General features: G+C 61.8%; 2 protein-coding genes and 1 non-coding gene across 3 annotated transcripts; 2 read left to right on the top strand and 1 right to left on the bottom strand.

The window, feature by feature from the left end:
- Positions 1-436: 436 nt before the first annotated feature.
- On the bottom strand, positions 437-8,412 carry PIDD1 (p53-induced death domain protein 1). Its single transcript, XM_088017972.1, has 17 exons — positions 8,288-8,412; positions 6,175-6,562; positions 5,051-5,393; positions 4,316-4,729; positions 3,790-3,999; positions 3,646-3,700; positions 3,276-3,477; positions 3,065-3,190; positions 2,759-2,938; positions 2,534-2,681; positions 2,280-2,415; positions 2,042-2,192; positions 1,800-1,923; positions 1,603-1,721; positions 1,411-1,524; positions 1,091-1,296; positions 437-831 (listed from the first exon to the last, which is right to left on the bottom strand). Exons 1-17 carry the CDS (start codon positions 8,410-8,412, stop codon positions 573-575), a joined length of 3,300 nt encoding a protein of 1,099 aa, XP_087874098.1. The 3' UTR covers positions 437-572.
- Positions 8,413-8,449: 37 nt separating this feature from the next.
- Positions 8,450-10,440, top strand: RPLP2 (ribosomal protein lateral stalk subunit P2). The gene is made up of 5 exons (XM_028094304.2): positions 8,450-8,559; positions 8,738-8,861; positions 9,343-9,391; positions 10,124-10,222; positions 10,306-10,440. The coding sequence occupies exons 2-5, from the start codon at positions 8,739-8,741 to the stop codon at positions 10,380-10,382; spliced, it is 348 nt and encodes a 115-aa protein (XP_027950105.1). The 5' UTR covers positions 8,450-8,559; position 8,738; the 3' UTR covers positions 10,383-10,440.
- On the top strand, positions 9,423-9,556 carry LOC114201573 (small nucleolar RNA SNORA52). Its single transcript, XR_003607663.1, has one exon. It is a non-coding gene; the product is annotated as a small nucleolar RNA SNORA52 (small nucleolar RNA).
- Positions 10,441-12,873: the final 2,433 nt, after the last annotated feature.

Genomic DNA, 12,873 nt, shown 5'->3' on the forward strand with positions numbered 1-12,873 from the left:
CCTTCTTTGGTCTCTGGGCCTCCCGGCCCTACATGGGCCATGGACCCAGGGATTAGCCCCGGCGGGCCGACGGGTGGCAGGGAATGCTGGGAAGAGGGTGTCCCAGGGCAGGAGCGGTCCGTGGCCGCGCAGTGGGCTCTGGGAGGGGACTGATCTGGCCAAGCACCTGCCCACCAACTTGGGGGATGCACAATCCAGCACACAGGTGACTTTGTATCCATTGGTGCTGCACAGTTACTTTGTAGCTGGAGCTCCTCTCCCTCCTGGGCACATGGGAGGAAGCAGGAGCGAGGGGGGTGTCGACGGGGGGGGGGGGGGGGGAAGATAGTGAAGTCTTTACACAAGGTCCCCTCCCAGCAGCGCCGGGGCCTCTGATCTCAGGCCAACCCTTGCCTTCCACCCCCTCCTCCACGCAACAAATAAACTGAGCTCTGAGAAGCAGCCAGCACAATAACAGTACATATTTGTTACACGTGGGAGGTCACTGTCCCCATACATAGGAAAAGCTTGAAAATGGGGGCCTCTGACCATTGGTCAGGGTACATCAGGGACCAGCCCAAAGTCAGTGGGGTCTAGGCCTGGGCAGACTCTGGGGACTGTGATGCTGAAGGCTCAGGTGGGGCAAGGTCCCTGGGGGCCAGGCTTGCGCGCTGGATGCTGTCCTTGTACTTTTGGCGGCCGAGCTCCAAGACAGCCCTCACCTCTTCAGCAACATCCAGTCGGTCGCTCTGCTCCAAGGCCTGTACTAGGAGCCCCACAGCCCCTGGCTGCCCGGCCTGGCGCTCAGCCCAGGCGAAGAGCATATGACGGATCTGGCCATCCAGGTCGTCCCTGGGTGGGGGTGGAAGGGGAAGGAGAATGGTGACTGAGAGGCCCAGCCATCACACCCAAGGTTCTGCTCACCCTCCTCGGGTGGATTCCCTGCTCCCTGGGTGAGGTGTGGCCAGACCCTCCCTTTCCTGCCTGTTTGCCCTCTCCCCACTCACCCTGGACGGAACTTCACCCAGCTTCATGAAAAGCTCTCCTGGCAGCCAGGACCCAGGCCTGAGGCTGATCTAGAGCCAGCCTCAGGATGCCTAAAGGAACTCACCGGAACTCATGTCGGATGCGCTGCAGCTCATGGTAAGGCATGCCCAGGTGCAGGGCCACGGCTGGCCAGTCAGGGCCCAGGCGACCAGCCACATTCTGCAGGTTGCTCTGGGTCAGGAAGCCAGTCTCGGCATTACCCAGGGTCAGAGGAGCCAGGGAGAGGCTGGTCCCCCGTCCCTGCTCCGGCCCCTGGGATCCCCGCAGTCTCTGTGAGGAGGAAGGAGTGCAGTGAACCCTGCCCTCTGCCCCCCCCCGACCAGCCCTGGGCTTCCGTGCCGCCCCTGCCCCCTTCACACATGCTGTCCCCCACCCCAGCCACACCGGCAGCTTGATGGGCAGAGTGGCCATCCAGAGGGAGTCTGTGCCCTTCCTCCGCCGGGCAGCCTCTGCCTCCTCAGGCACCTCCGCGGGCACTGCTCCCCGGTAGAAGGACACCTAGTGTTGGGATGAGATAGGGCTCAGTGTTCTGGCCTCTGCCCGGGCAGCCTGGGGCACCCGACCCCGCTGACCCACCTGGCCCCTCACAGCCTGAGCCTGCCGGTCCAGGGCGGTGGTCACATACACCTCCTTCATGTTCTTCAAGTGTGAGTAAAACACAAAGCAGATCCTGCCCTCCACGCAGTCTGGGCGGTCTGGGGGCGGGATGGGCTCAGAAGGGAGCCTGGGGAATGGACCCCAGCGTCCTGTCTCTAGGGGCGGGGGGAGCGTACCAGCATCCACGTCAATACCCCTCTCAAAGGCAGCAAAAAATTTTTCGCCCTCGAACATCTCCACCGTGTCAGAAGGCTCAGGGCCTCGGTACCGGTCCAGCAGCCGCCGCAGGGTGGCATCCACCTGGGCGGGGGGGGGGGGACGGGACACCCACTGGCTCCAAGCTCAACGCCCTGCACCCCCATGCAGGCCCTCTGCCCTCCCGACGCGGCCCTTCCAGAACTCTGGAGTGTGCACCCACCTTTTTGCCAGGCAGGCACTGGAGCAGAACCTGCTCGGGGTCCCGGCGCCTCTGCAGGGCAATGAGGTTCACCCTGTGCAGTCGCAGGCGCTCCCAGGCCTTCCGAGCCAGGCCCTCCACGCAGGTCTTGGTGGTGTACCAGAGCCAGTACCTGGGAGGGCCTGGGGGTGAGGGGGGGCTGCACAGACAGGCTCGCTGAGGGGAGGGGACTGAGGAAGCTGGGGCTGGGGGCACTGACCAAGAGAAGTGTGTGACCTGGAAGCGAGCATACAGGTGGGTGATCTCCAGTGCCACCTGAGCTGTGATGTCATCCCAGGCTGCTTCAGGAGGGGTCCAGTACAGCAGGTGAAGACAAGTGCGATCCAGACTCAGGCCTGGGGACGTGAGCAGGCCGCAGGCTGAGGCATCCCTGGCAGGGGCTCCCCTGCTGAGAGCACGGCACCCTCCACCCAGTAGCCATGAATTCAGCTAGGCCACCTGGCCACCTCTCACCTGTGACACCAGGGGGCAGAGGCAGCTGCACAGTAACAGGCCGGAGGAAGCTGGGGGGGCCGCTCTGGGAGAGGCACAGCAGGGGGCTGGCCGCCGCCTCGGGCTCCTCCAGCAGGGCTCGAAGCTCTCTGCTGCCCATGTGCACCACCTGGGGCAAACGGGTGCCTGGAACACTCACCTTTCCACCGAGGCACCACCCACCACTCACGGCTGCCCTGCCCGCACCTGCATGCAGACATGACGAGGCTCGTCGGTGGCCCCAGGGGGGAATGTGACCTTGACCCCAGGATCTCCCGAGGAGTACAGCAACGTCCCCTGCGGTGGCACCAGGCAGGTGTTTGACACAGGACGTGAAACCACGAGGAACCACGAGAAGTGGGGCACCTGGCAGTGAGCCCAGAGCCGCTGGGCATGGGGGGTGGGGTCAGAGGGGAGTCAGTGTCAGGTCAGAGCCACCAGGCAGGGCTGACCGGGGGCTGGGGGGAGCCCCTCCCTAGTGCTCCTTCCCAGGAAGGCCTACGGGGCTCTCACCTTGGGTGCCTCTTCTTCCAGGTGAGTCTCCAGGTCACTCCAGCTGTCATCACTCAGGGTCCTGACCACCACCTCACGGCAACGCCGGGTCCGGGGGGGCACAAAGAGTAGCCACAGGCCCACCTCCTGCCAGGCAAGGGTGCTGTGAGCACTGGGGCCCATGCCTGGGCCCTCCTCCCCTGCCCCCCACCCTGACTCGCCCTGGCCGTGCCTGCCGGAAGGCCACCCCGTGGGGCTGCAGCTCCAGGACCCCACTGAGCAGGGAGTCATGGGGACCCAAGGGGACGAGGCGTGGCTCCGGCAGCCAGAGTCGATACTGGATGTTGACAGGGCTAGAGGTGGCCCCAGCAGGGAACTGCAGGCGGACCCCACAGGCCAGGGTCACTGAGCAGCCTTGGGGAGTCACAGGGAAGCTGCAGGAGAGGGTGGGCATCAGGTCAGACAATAGAAGGGGTGTGGCTGGATCAGGGACCCCCAGGAAACTCCAGAACACCCCTGGGGCATGAACACGGTGTTCATCATGGACAGAGCCACAGGGTAGTGACATGCATCTTCAGCCCCATCTCCCTCCCCACACACACCTGTCCAAATCTGAGTTCAGGAACAGTCTGGGCATTTCGGGGGTCACAGGTGTCTCTGCGGCAGGACAGGCAAGCTGTTAGGACACCTATGGAACCTGCATCCTGGCCTGTCTGTGGCCTGACTCTTCCTAGCAACAAGCCTACCTCGGGGACTGTGGGAGGCAGGCAGAGCCTCGCCCAGGGGGTTCCCCCGAAGGCGCACAAAGGGGGCGTCCAGTAGCTCAGGCGGCACGTCCCGGAGCTGGTTGTCCCTCAGATCCAGTCGGGCAAGCAGCGGGAGGTGGGCTAGGCCGGCGGGCACTGAGGTCAGGAGGTTGCTGTGCAAAACAAGGAACCGCAAGGACCGTAGCCCCACTGCGGACAGGTGCCAGCTTAGGGCCAGCAGAGGACCACTCAGGGCCACACCCAGCCCTGGCCAGCACAGGATACCCATGCTAGGGCCAAGCAGATGGCCAGACTCGGGGAGCTTGAAAAATCTGTGCAGGGAGCCTTGAAAGCCAGGGAAGGAAAGGCAAACAAGGGCCACCCAGGAGGAGTGAAGGCTCCAAGATGGGCCAAGCCTGTGTGTGCAGGGCCCCCCGTGGAGGACAAGACAGCAGAAACCAGGCAGCGGCTGAAGGGCACTCCCCGTCAGGCCCAGGGAGCCATGAGGGGCACGACTCCTACTCACCAAGGGAGGTCGGGAGGCCCTGCAGCCGGTTGGAAGCCAGATTCAGCTCGGTGAGCCTGCTCAGGCCTCCAATCTCAGGGGGCAGGGTGTCCAGAAGGTTCTCTGAGAGATCAAGTCGCTGCAGGGTGGACAGGGATCCCAGCGCTGTGGGCAGCGTCTGCAAGCCGTTGTGGGTCACAGAGAGGAAGGTGAGGGAGGGAAGGGCTCCGAGGGCCTCAGGCAGCTCTGAGAGGCTGTTGTAAGACAGCAGGAGGGTGCTCAGGCCACGCATCTGTGGGATGCAGGCCGGCAGTGTCTCCAGGCTGTTGAAGCTCAGATCTAGGTGGGCCAAGCAGGCCAGGCCACTCAGGCCAGCCGGCAGTGTGGTCAGAGAGCCCCGGGAGCAGGCACCCAGCACGTCCCGGTGTTGTCCACCTAGAAAGGGGGAAAGCAGATGTAGCCCTCAGAGCCAGAATCCCAGGGCCCAGCTCAGTGTGGAGGCACAGACCGCTACCCCAACCCCACCCAGAGAGGGACAGATGGAGACACCAGCAGATGCATGGGGGACAGGGACAGACACTGCAGGCTCATCTCAGCTGATAGCCATCACCCATGACCTGCCCCAGGAAGAATACCTACACTAGGGTCTGCTGGGAGACCCCAGTGGGCAGCTGCAGCATCCAGGAGCCAGGGCTCAGCCAGCTTCACCTTGTGGGGGGCGGGGTTGGGACAGGGCTGGAACCAGGTGGGGCTCACCTTTGATGACCAGGGAGCGAAGGTGCTGCAGGCTGCCCGGCACCTGGGCCAGGGTGGCCTCCAGCAGCCGAGGGTCCTCGTGGCCACTCAGCCGCAAGAACTCCACTTGCAGCAGCTGAGGGGGCCGCTGGGCACACAGATTCAGCAGCCGGTGGCAGCCCCGAGGGTACAGGTCCAGGTTCAACCGGTTCCCAACCAGGAGAGGGGGGTCCCCAGGCTCCGCATCCACAGCATCCGTAGCATCTCCTGCAGCATCTTCTGTAGCAGCTGCCTCGGGCTCCAGCCCCTCCACCTCTGCAGCCACCGCCCACCGGCTGTCCTCGGGGGCCAGACATGTCCCAGCCTGCCAAACAGGCCTGCTCAGGCAGGGCCCGGGGAGGCTGCAGAGTCAGGGGGAGGAGTGGGAGGGAGTGGGGATGGGCCCTCCTACTCAGGGCAATGGGGATTCTGGCTTGGGGGCAGTTCTTGAGCCAGGCCAGCTGATCCACAGAGCCCAGAGCCGCAGCTGAACAGATCAGAGTTGAAATAGGGCTGGGGAACGAGAACCCTGGGACTGGAAAGGCAGCAAGCAGGGAGACCTGTGTGCAGAGGAGCCTGGGGAACTTGATGGGGGGCGGGGGGAGGAGGGAGAAATGAGGCTTCCCATCCCACTTGTGGAAATTTGAACAAGAGACTCCTAGAGCTGTCAGGTCATCCTGGCTGCCCACTCCCCCTCCCTGCCCCCTCTGGGTATAAGACTTTCAGGTCCAGCCCCATCACCAACCTTCACACCCACCAGCTTTGACCAGAGGCCGAGGACTCTTATCTACCACGTGGGGGCAGTGGCCCAGGCAAGGAAAGGGGTGATTGTGCCCGTATGTGTCAGATAAGTGACTGGTTGGGGGGGCAGGGAGAGCTGGAGTGTGAGCCACTGGGCGGCCTGGGGTCCTGGAGATGGGACCCCACTTCCTGACCACTGGAGGAGGGTTCGCTCCGCTTCCTATTCGCACCTGGGTCGGCTGATGAGGGCAGTGGTCTGCACATTCCGGGCTCCGACGGCTTAGGGGCTGGTCCTGGCCGGGAGAGCGCCCCCTCCCCGCCCCCGACCTCGCCGTCCCCACCGCCCGCCCGCGCCCTGCGCGTACCTGCGCTCGAGGGTGGGCGCCGTCCGCCGGCGCGTTCCCGAGCGGGCCGGGCCTCGGGTCCCGCCCAGTCAGGACGCCCCCTGCTCGGGGCTGGGACCGCAGGCGAAGGCCTCCGGGTCCCTCCCCTCTCCGCAGCCCTGGCGATGCGGCCGCGGACCCCAACCGGCAGCCGCCAGCCGCCAGCCCAGCTGCACTCGGCTTCCTGTGAGTCGGCCTCAGTCCGGCCTCTCCCGCTGGGAAGGCCCGCGTCGCGCGCTGCAAAACCCGCCCTTTCAGAGATTCCTGGCCCTCGGGCCCGCCCTGCTCTGGAGCTGTGCGTTCTGGCCCCCTTAAAGTGAGCTGGTGCAATCTCGGGACGGAGGAGGGCTTTGGGGGCTGATCGCAACTGCTGCCTCACGTCCACCTCTTGCCAGAAGCCAGAGCACGAAATGTGCCATTCCCCGGCCAGCCTCAAGGGCCTCCTTCTCCCGGAAGCCTTCCTGGGCCTCCTCTGGAAACCTGGTCCCAGCTCCTGTGATCTTGCTTTACCGGCAATCACTTTGGCCCAAGAGCCCCAGCAGTGGGCTTCCCCACACGTTGCCTCCTTCAATCTTTGTCTGCATCTCACAGGGAAGGAAAAGGAGGCTCTGTCAGATCAGTTTGCCCGAGGTCACATAACTACTGGTAAGTGCCAAAGCCAAGAACCTCAAACTAGGTCTGACTCTTAAGAGAGCCTACCCCATCTGTGCTCATTCACCTGGTCTGCCCCAAATCAATTCATGTACACGCTCTTCTTCCAGCTCCCCTGCCACCACCAGCCCTCCCACCAGGATGGGCAGTTTGGCCAGGCTCCATTTTCCCCAACTCCTGTCCCACCTCCCGTTTCTAAGTAGCTGCCAGGACTTAAAAAAAATCACAAGAATATTACTCAGCTTTATTGACTTTTATTTAAAAGATTTTATTTATTTATTTGACAGAGAGAGACACAGTGAAAGAGGGAACACAAGCAGGGGGAGTGGGAGAGGGAGAAGCAGGCTTCCCGCCAAGCAGGGAGCCTGAGGTGGGGCTCGATCCCAGGACCCTGGGATCATGACCTGAGCCGAAGGCGGACGCTTAAGGACTGAGCCACCCAGGCACCCCGAATATTACTCAGCTTTTAAAAGGGAACGAAATTCTGACACACGCCCCAATGTGAATGAAACTTGAGAACATTATGTTAAATAAGTCAGATGCTAAAGGATAAATACTGTATGCTTCCACAGTGAGGCCCCTAGAGTAGTCAAACTCCATTGAGACAAAAATTAAAAAATGGTCGGTGCCAGGGTTTGGAGGAGGGAATAGGGAGTTATTTAACGGGCATGGAATCCAACTTCGGAAGATGGAAAGCAGTCGAGATAGAGGCTGGTGGTGGCTGTGTCATGAGAGGGCACCCAATGCCACTGAATTGTACGGGTTGAACGGTAAATCTCATGTATTATATTAACTCTAAAACAATCATCACAACATGCCACTTCCCTGTGTATTGTAATTACATCCCACCCTTGCCAGGAGGGTTTCCACTTTACCCCAAGTGTGAGACCTTGAACAAGAAAACCTCTGCGCCCCACCTCCTCTATAAAGTGGGGGTATTGACAGCGACGACACCCCCAGGAACGGTGTGGTTTGCACGAACACACTAGTGCTTGATGAACTATACTTGGTAGTGACAGCCCAGTCGGCTTCTGGACCGATCTCCAGCCACCGCGGGGCCTCTGCGTCCGACCCTTCTGCCTGGTGCTCGCCCCAGATCTTAGGGCCGGCTCATCCCTTCGGGTGTGCGTCGGCCCGGGACTGCCTCGTTTATTTACTTCCGTGTGTCCTCGTTCTAAAACCTATGTTGCGGAGAAGCAGGGCCGGGCCGGCTCCTTCTCTGCGCGCCGACCTGCGGCAGGCTCCCGGGCACCGAGCATGAAGGCGTGGCACGTGCTGACGTCTGCGTGGGCGCGGAGGTCAGTTCGGAGCCCACGCGGCCCCGCAGGGGAGGAGCCACCAAGCCCGAGCCGCTCGGCCCTGCACCTCAGCGCGGCCCACGGTCCCTGAGGCCGGAAACCCCCCCCGCCCCGAGCAGCCAGCGAGGAGGGCCGGCCACGTGCACCCGCGCGGGCGGCGCGCCCGCACTTCCGGCAGCAGTGCCTCCTGGGACTTGGAGTTCGCCGCAGGCCTGCGGCCGCAGGACACCACGCCGCGAAGGCTCTCGTCTCCGCGGCCCGGGCGCCGCATGACGTCACTCGGAGGCGCCCGCACGGCCCGGCGCGCGGGTCCCGGGGACTTCTGGGTAGCGGATTACCCCCGCCCCCCCACGCCGCCGCCTTCCTTTCCGTCCCTGACGCCGCCGAGGTCGCACGCGTGAGGCTTCTCCGCCGCCGAGTGAGTGGGCGGCGGGACCGGGGTGCGGGCCGGCCTGCGGTGCCGTGGGGGGCTGTGGGGGGCCGCGGGAGGCGCGCGGGCGCCTGCCGGGGCTTGGCGGGAGGCGCCGGGCCGGAGCACGCTTGGCCGGGGCGGGAGGCCTCTGGGTAAGGCCGCCTGTGCTCTCGTCCCGCCTCAGGATGCGCTACGTCGCCTCCTACCTGCTGGCCGCCCTCGGGGGCAATGCCTCCCCCAGCGCCAAGGACATCAAGAAGATCCTGGACAGCGTGGGCATCGAGGCGGATGACGACCGGCTCAACAAGGTGGCGCCCCGCTGGGCTCCGGCGCCGTCGGCGCGGGCCTCCGGGGAGAGTGTAGCTGGCTGTGCCCGCGCGGGTGCTGGGGTCCCGGTGCAGCCCCAAGGCGGGTGGGCGTGAGGCGGAGTCCCAGCCTGCCTCGGGGCAAGGGACGGGAAAGTCAGGGCGCCGCCACCGCAGACTTCCCAGGGACCGTTTCCAGAGAAGCGCACCTCCTTTAGTGACATTTTTCCGCGCGGTGGGACTTACACCGAAATACTTGGCTGTCTTGTCTCGGGGAGTCTTAGGAGTGCCCTGGTTCCCCCTTGGAGCGAGTCTTCGGGGAAGCCACGTGTAGGTGGTAACTGCTGGGCTGGACAGCTGGGCCTGGAGGCTTTGGGGGTCTTCTCCCGGCTCGCTCCTGCGGCCCGCCCTGCCCCGGTTGGAGAAGTTAAGGCCAGGGGAGCGTTAGTGAATCTTTGGTAATTGCTGCTTCTGGTTATTCTAGGTCATCAGTGAGCTGAACGGAAAAAACATCGAAGACGTCATTGCCCAGGGTGAGATTGTGTGCAGGGATTTTCATTCTCGGGGTCCATCCTAATGCCTGCTGGTCAGCCTGTGGCCTGCCAGGTTTCGCTTGTGGACCAGAGCACTCTAGAAGCCTCACCCAGAGAAGCGGGCAGGCTTCAGTGGGCTTGTGCCAGGGATGCTTCTAGACAGGCCGGGGTGGGGGGGTGGGGGGGGTGGAGCTCTCAGAGGGGAACCCGGGCTTTGTAAACACTGCTCACCATGTGCTCTCGGTGAGGCGCTTGGGAGCACAGACTGGACTGCCCAGGATGACCGCAGGTCCCTGCCTCCTTTACTGGTGGTTTTCTGATGACGAGGCTGGAGCTGATGGGAAGTGTCTGGAAATTGTACCATTGGGACGCCTATTCTGTGCCTGTGGGGCTCAGTGAGGCAAAGCCAGCTCAGCAAACAGCCCTGTCTGAGCTCTCACTGATGAGGACCTGGACTCAGCAAGCAGACTCAGCGCTTGCCGGGTTGGAAACATGATGGGGTGCTGTGGCTCAGTTTCTTGGGGAGGGACTCCTAGAAGCCAAGTTTCCAGATAGGGAACTTGAAGAAGACTGGGTGTGTGTATGTGGCACAGGCAGAGCTGCCTATCAGAGAACGGAGGAGCTGGTGACTCTGGCCCTTGGCTGTGGGCCTCCATACGTTGGGCAGACTGTCTCTGAGGTAGCCTTCAGGCTGAGCACCTTCTCTGGTCTCATTTTCCCTGATTTCCGTAGGTATTGGCAAGCTGGCCAGCGTGCCTGCTGGTGGGGCTGTCGCCGTGTCTGCTGCCCCAGGGTCTGCAGCTCCTGCTGCTGGCGCTGCCCCAGCCGCTGGTAAGTGGAGGCTGGGGCGGGGTCTCCGCTGGGAGTCTGGCTTGCACTGCGGGTCTTGCTCACTGCTCCCTTTCTCTCTACAGCAGAGGAAAAGAAAGACGAGAAGAAGGAGGAGTCGGAGGAGTCAGACGACGACATGGGATTCGGCTTGTTCGATTAGGTTCCTGCTCACCCCCCCCGGCCCCCCGCTGGCAAATAAAACCCTTTTTATGTATCTATGAAGTGGCTTGTGAGCGTTTTGTAAGAGTGTGGCCTTGGCACAGGGCAGGTGTGGGTCCCCACCCCACGGTGGGTGGGTAGGCCTTCATTCCAGGAGAAACCAGAGCCCTTCCTGGTGAGGTGGAGTTCCCAGGCAGGAGAAAATCCCTGAAAAGCTGGGGATCTGGTGCGGAAATAGGTACCTGGGAGGGGGGACATTTGTGGATCTTGGGTGTGGTCAAGCCTTGAGTAGGCTCAGGAGGGGACGTTAGGCTTCTTGGGTACAGTCCTGGCTTCTGACAACTGCTGGGGCCTTCCCAGAGTGAAGCTTTCAGGGGGACACACAAGAAAACTTAAAAAGCAGCAGCGGGTGGTCTCTGTCGCCCTGAGACTGGTAGTATTCTTAAGTTACACAAAAGGAGAGAGGGGTGGGGGTGCCTGGTGCATGTGGGATCCCGAGTTTCCCTGCAGAGTTGGGTTCAGTTCACCTTCAGGCTCTGCCATAATCTTCGAGCTACTCCGTCCCAATAGGTCCTTTGAAGATTTTTTATTTATTTGACAGAGAGAGAGAGGGAACACAAGCAGGGGGAGTGGCGGAGGGAGAAGTAGACTCTCCGCGGAGCAGGGAGCCTGATGCAGGGCTCCATCCCAGGACCCTGGGACCACGACCTGAGCTGAAGGCAGACGCTTAAGGACTGAGCCACCCAGGTACCCCCCCCCCCGTAGGTCCTTTGAGTTAGTGCAGCTACTCATGGCCTGGGCAGGTGTGGGAGTGGCTTGTAGGTAGTGATGTTGGGTCATGTGACCACGACGTCCCTTTGGGGCGGGCCTGCCTGTGCCTCTCCTGCCAAGCTCTGGCTGGGGTGGGGGGCAAGAGGCAGAGTTCCTCCCACTGCCATCCTGGGCCTTGGGTCCTCTGCCCACCAATGCCAGCCCACTTACCAGATGCTCTGCTTGCCCTGAGGAAGGCTCTGGGTCAGCAACAGGCTGTGGTGTGTGCAGCTATTGTGTGCCAGGCTACAGCTCTAAAGGATCTGCCATCCATGGGCTGTAGTTCTGCAGGGAAAGAGCACAGAATGAATGTAATAAGGGACAGCTGGGGGGGAGGGCCTTCCTCAGGTAGGGAGTCAAGACCTGGAGAAGGGGGTCTGCAGGGTAGGAGTGTGCATGGGAAAGAAGGCCTAAGACCTGTCCGGTTACCCTCTGGCAGGTGGAACATGGGCCCGGAGGAAGAAGTGAGCATCATTGCAAGGTTCCCAGCAGCATGTGCTGCAAGGGGCAAGTGTGAGTGGGGGTTGGGAGAGGCGGATTGTGGACGCCCAAGGACACAGGTGGTAAGGAGACACGTGGCTCCAGGTTCAGCTAGAGGGCTCCCCAGAGGAGAGGACCCAGATCCCATGGGCAGACCTTGGACCCTGAAGTGAAGGACTCCGTGTAGTCAGAGGACACCATGGGAGCATGACACCCGCCAGAATGATTACACAGCAAACACCAGGGCTTCTCGTCCACGCTGGCTGGGTGGAGGGGGAGGCCCACCTTCCACCCCGAGCCAGGGTTCCTGGAAGTGCTGTTGTGTTCCTGGCTCCAGAGCAGACATTCCCAGGGGCATGGAGGGAGTGATATGTACCCAAAACAGCTCACCCCTGGTGTGGAAATGGGGGCAGAGGTCTCCCTGCACTGGGGCAGTGCCACCCTTCAAGGCCCCCGTCCCTCAGAACCAGGAAGGGCCTGGACCTTGGCTTCTCGGAGCAGGTCAGGGGAGGACCTTCTTAAGTCCCTGGCTCAGCCTGCACCGCCCAGCTCCCCTCTTGCTGGTCACCCTGGTGAACCCCTGGACTTTGCAGGCCAGCCTTGAGAGTGCTTCATTCCCACGGTACCACACCTGCCCCCTGCTGCTTCTGGCAGCATCCCCAGGGGCTCAGTCAGTAGGGGCCCTGATCATCCTGATGGGGCCGTACTCTCTGCTCTATACATCCATCCAAAGCACTTGGGGGATAAGATCCCCATGTACAACAGAAGGTCAAGTTTGTCTAGGTCAAATTTATTTATCTTTCTAGTTGTTTATGAAATTTCAGGGGTTTGGGTGCCTGGGTGGCTCAGTTGCTAGGCGTCTGCCTTCGGCTCAGGTCATGATCCCAGGTCCTGGCATCGAGCCCCACATCGGGCTCCCTCCCTGGAGGGAAGCCTGCTTCTCCCTCTCCCACTCCCGCTGCTTGTGTGCCTGCTCTTGCTGTCTCTGTCTCTGTCAAATAAATAAATAAATAAATCTTAAAAAAAAAAAGAAATTTTAGGGTTTTTTTTAGACTTAATTATTTTTATTTTGTTTCTGTTTTTTAAATTTTATTTAAATTCAATCCAATTAATTAAGGGCGACTGGGTGGCTCAGTCGGTGAAGCATCTGCCTTCGGCTCAGGTCATGATCCCAGGGTCCTGGGATCGAGCCCTGCCCTCCG

This window comes from Eumetopias jubatus, unplaced genomic scaffold, assembly GCF_037043125.1.
Source record: "Eumetopias jubatus isolate StellerSeaLion01/CBP00866 unplaced genomic scaffold, mEumJub1_p1.0 scaffold_13, whole genome shotgun sequence".
Lineage (NCBI taxonomy): Eukaryota > Metazoa > Chordata > Mammalia > Carnivora > Otariidae > Eumetopias > Eumetopias jubatus.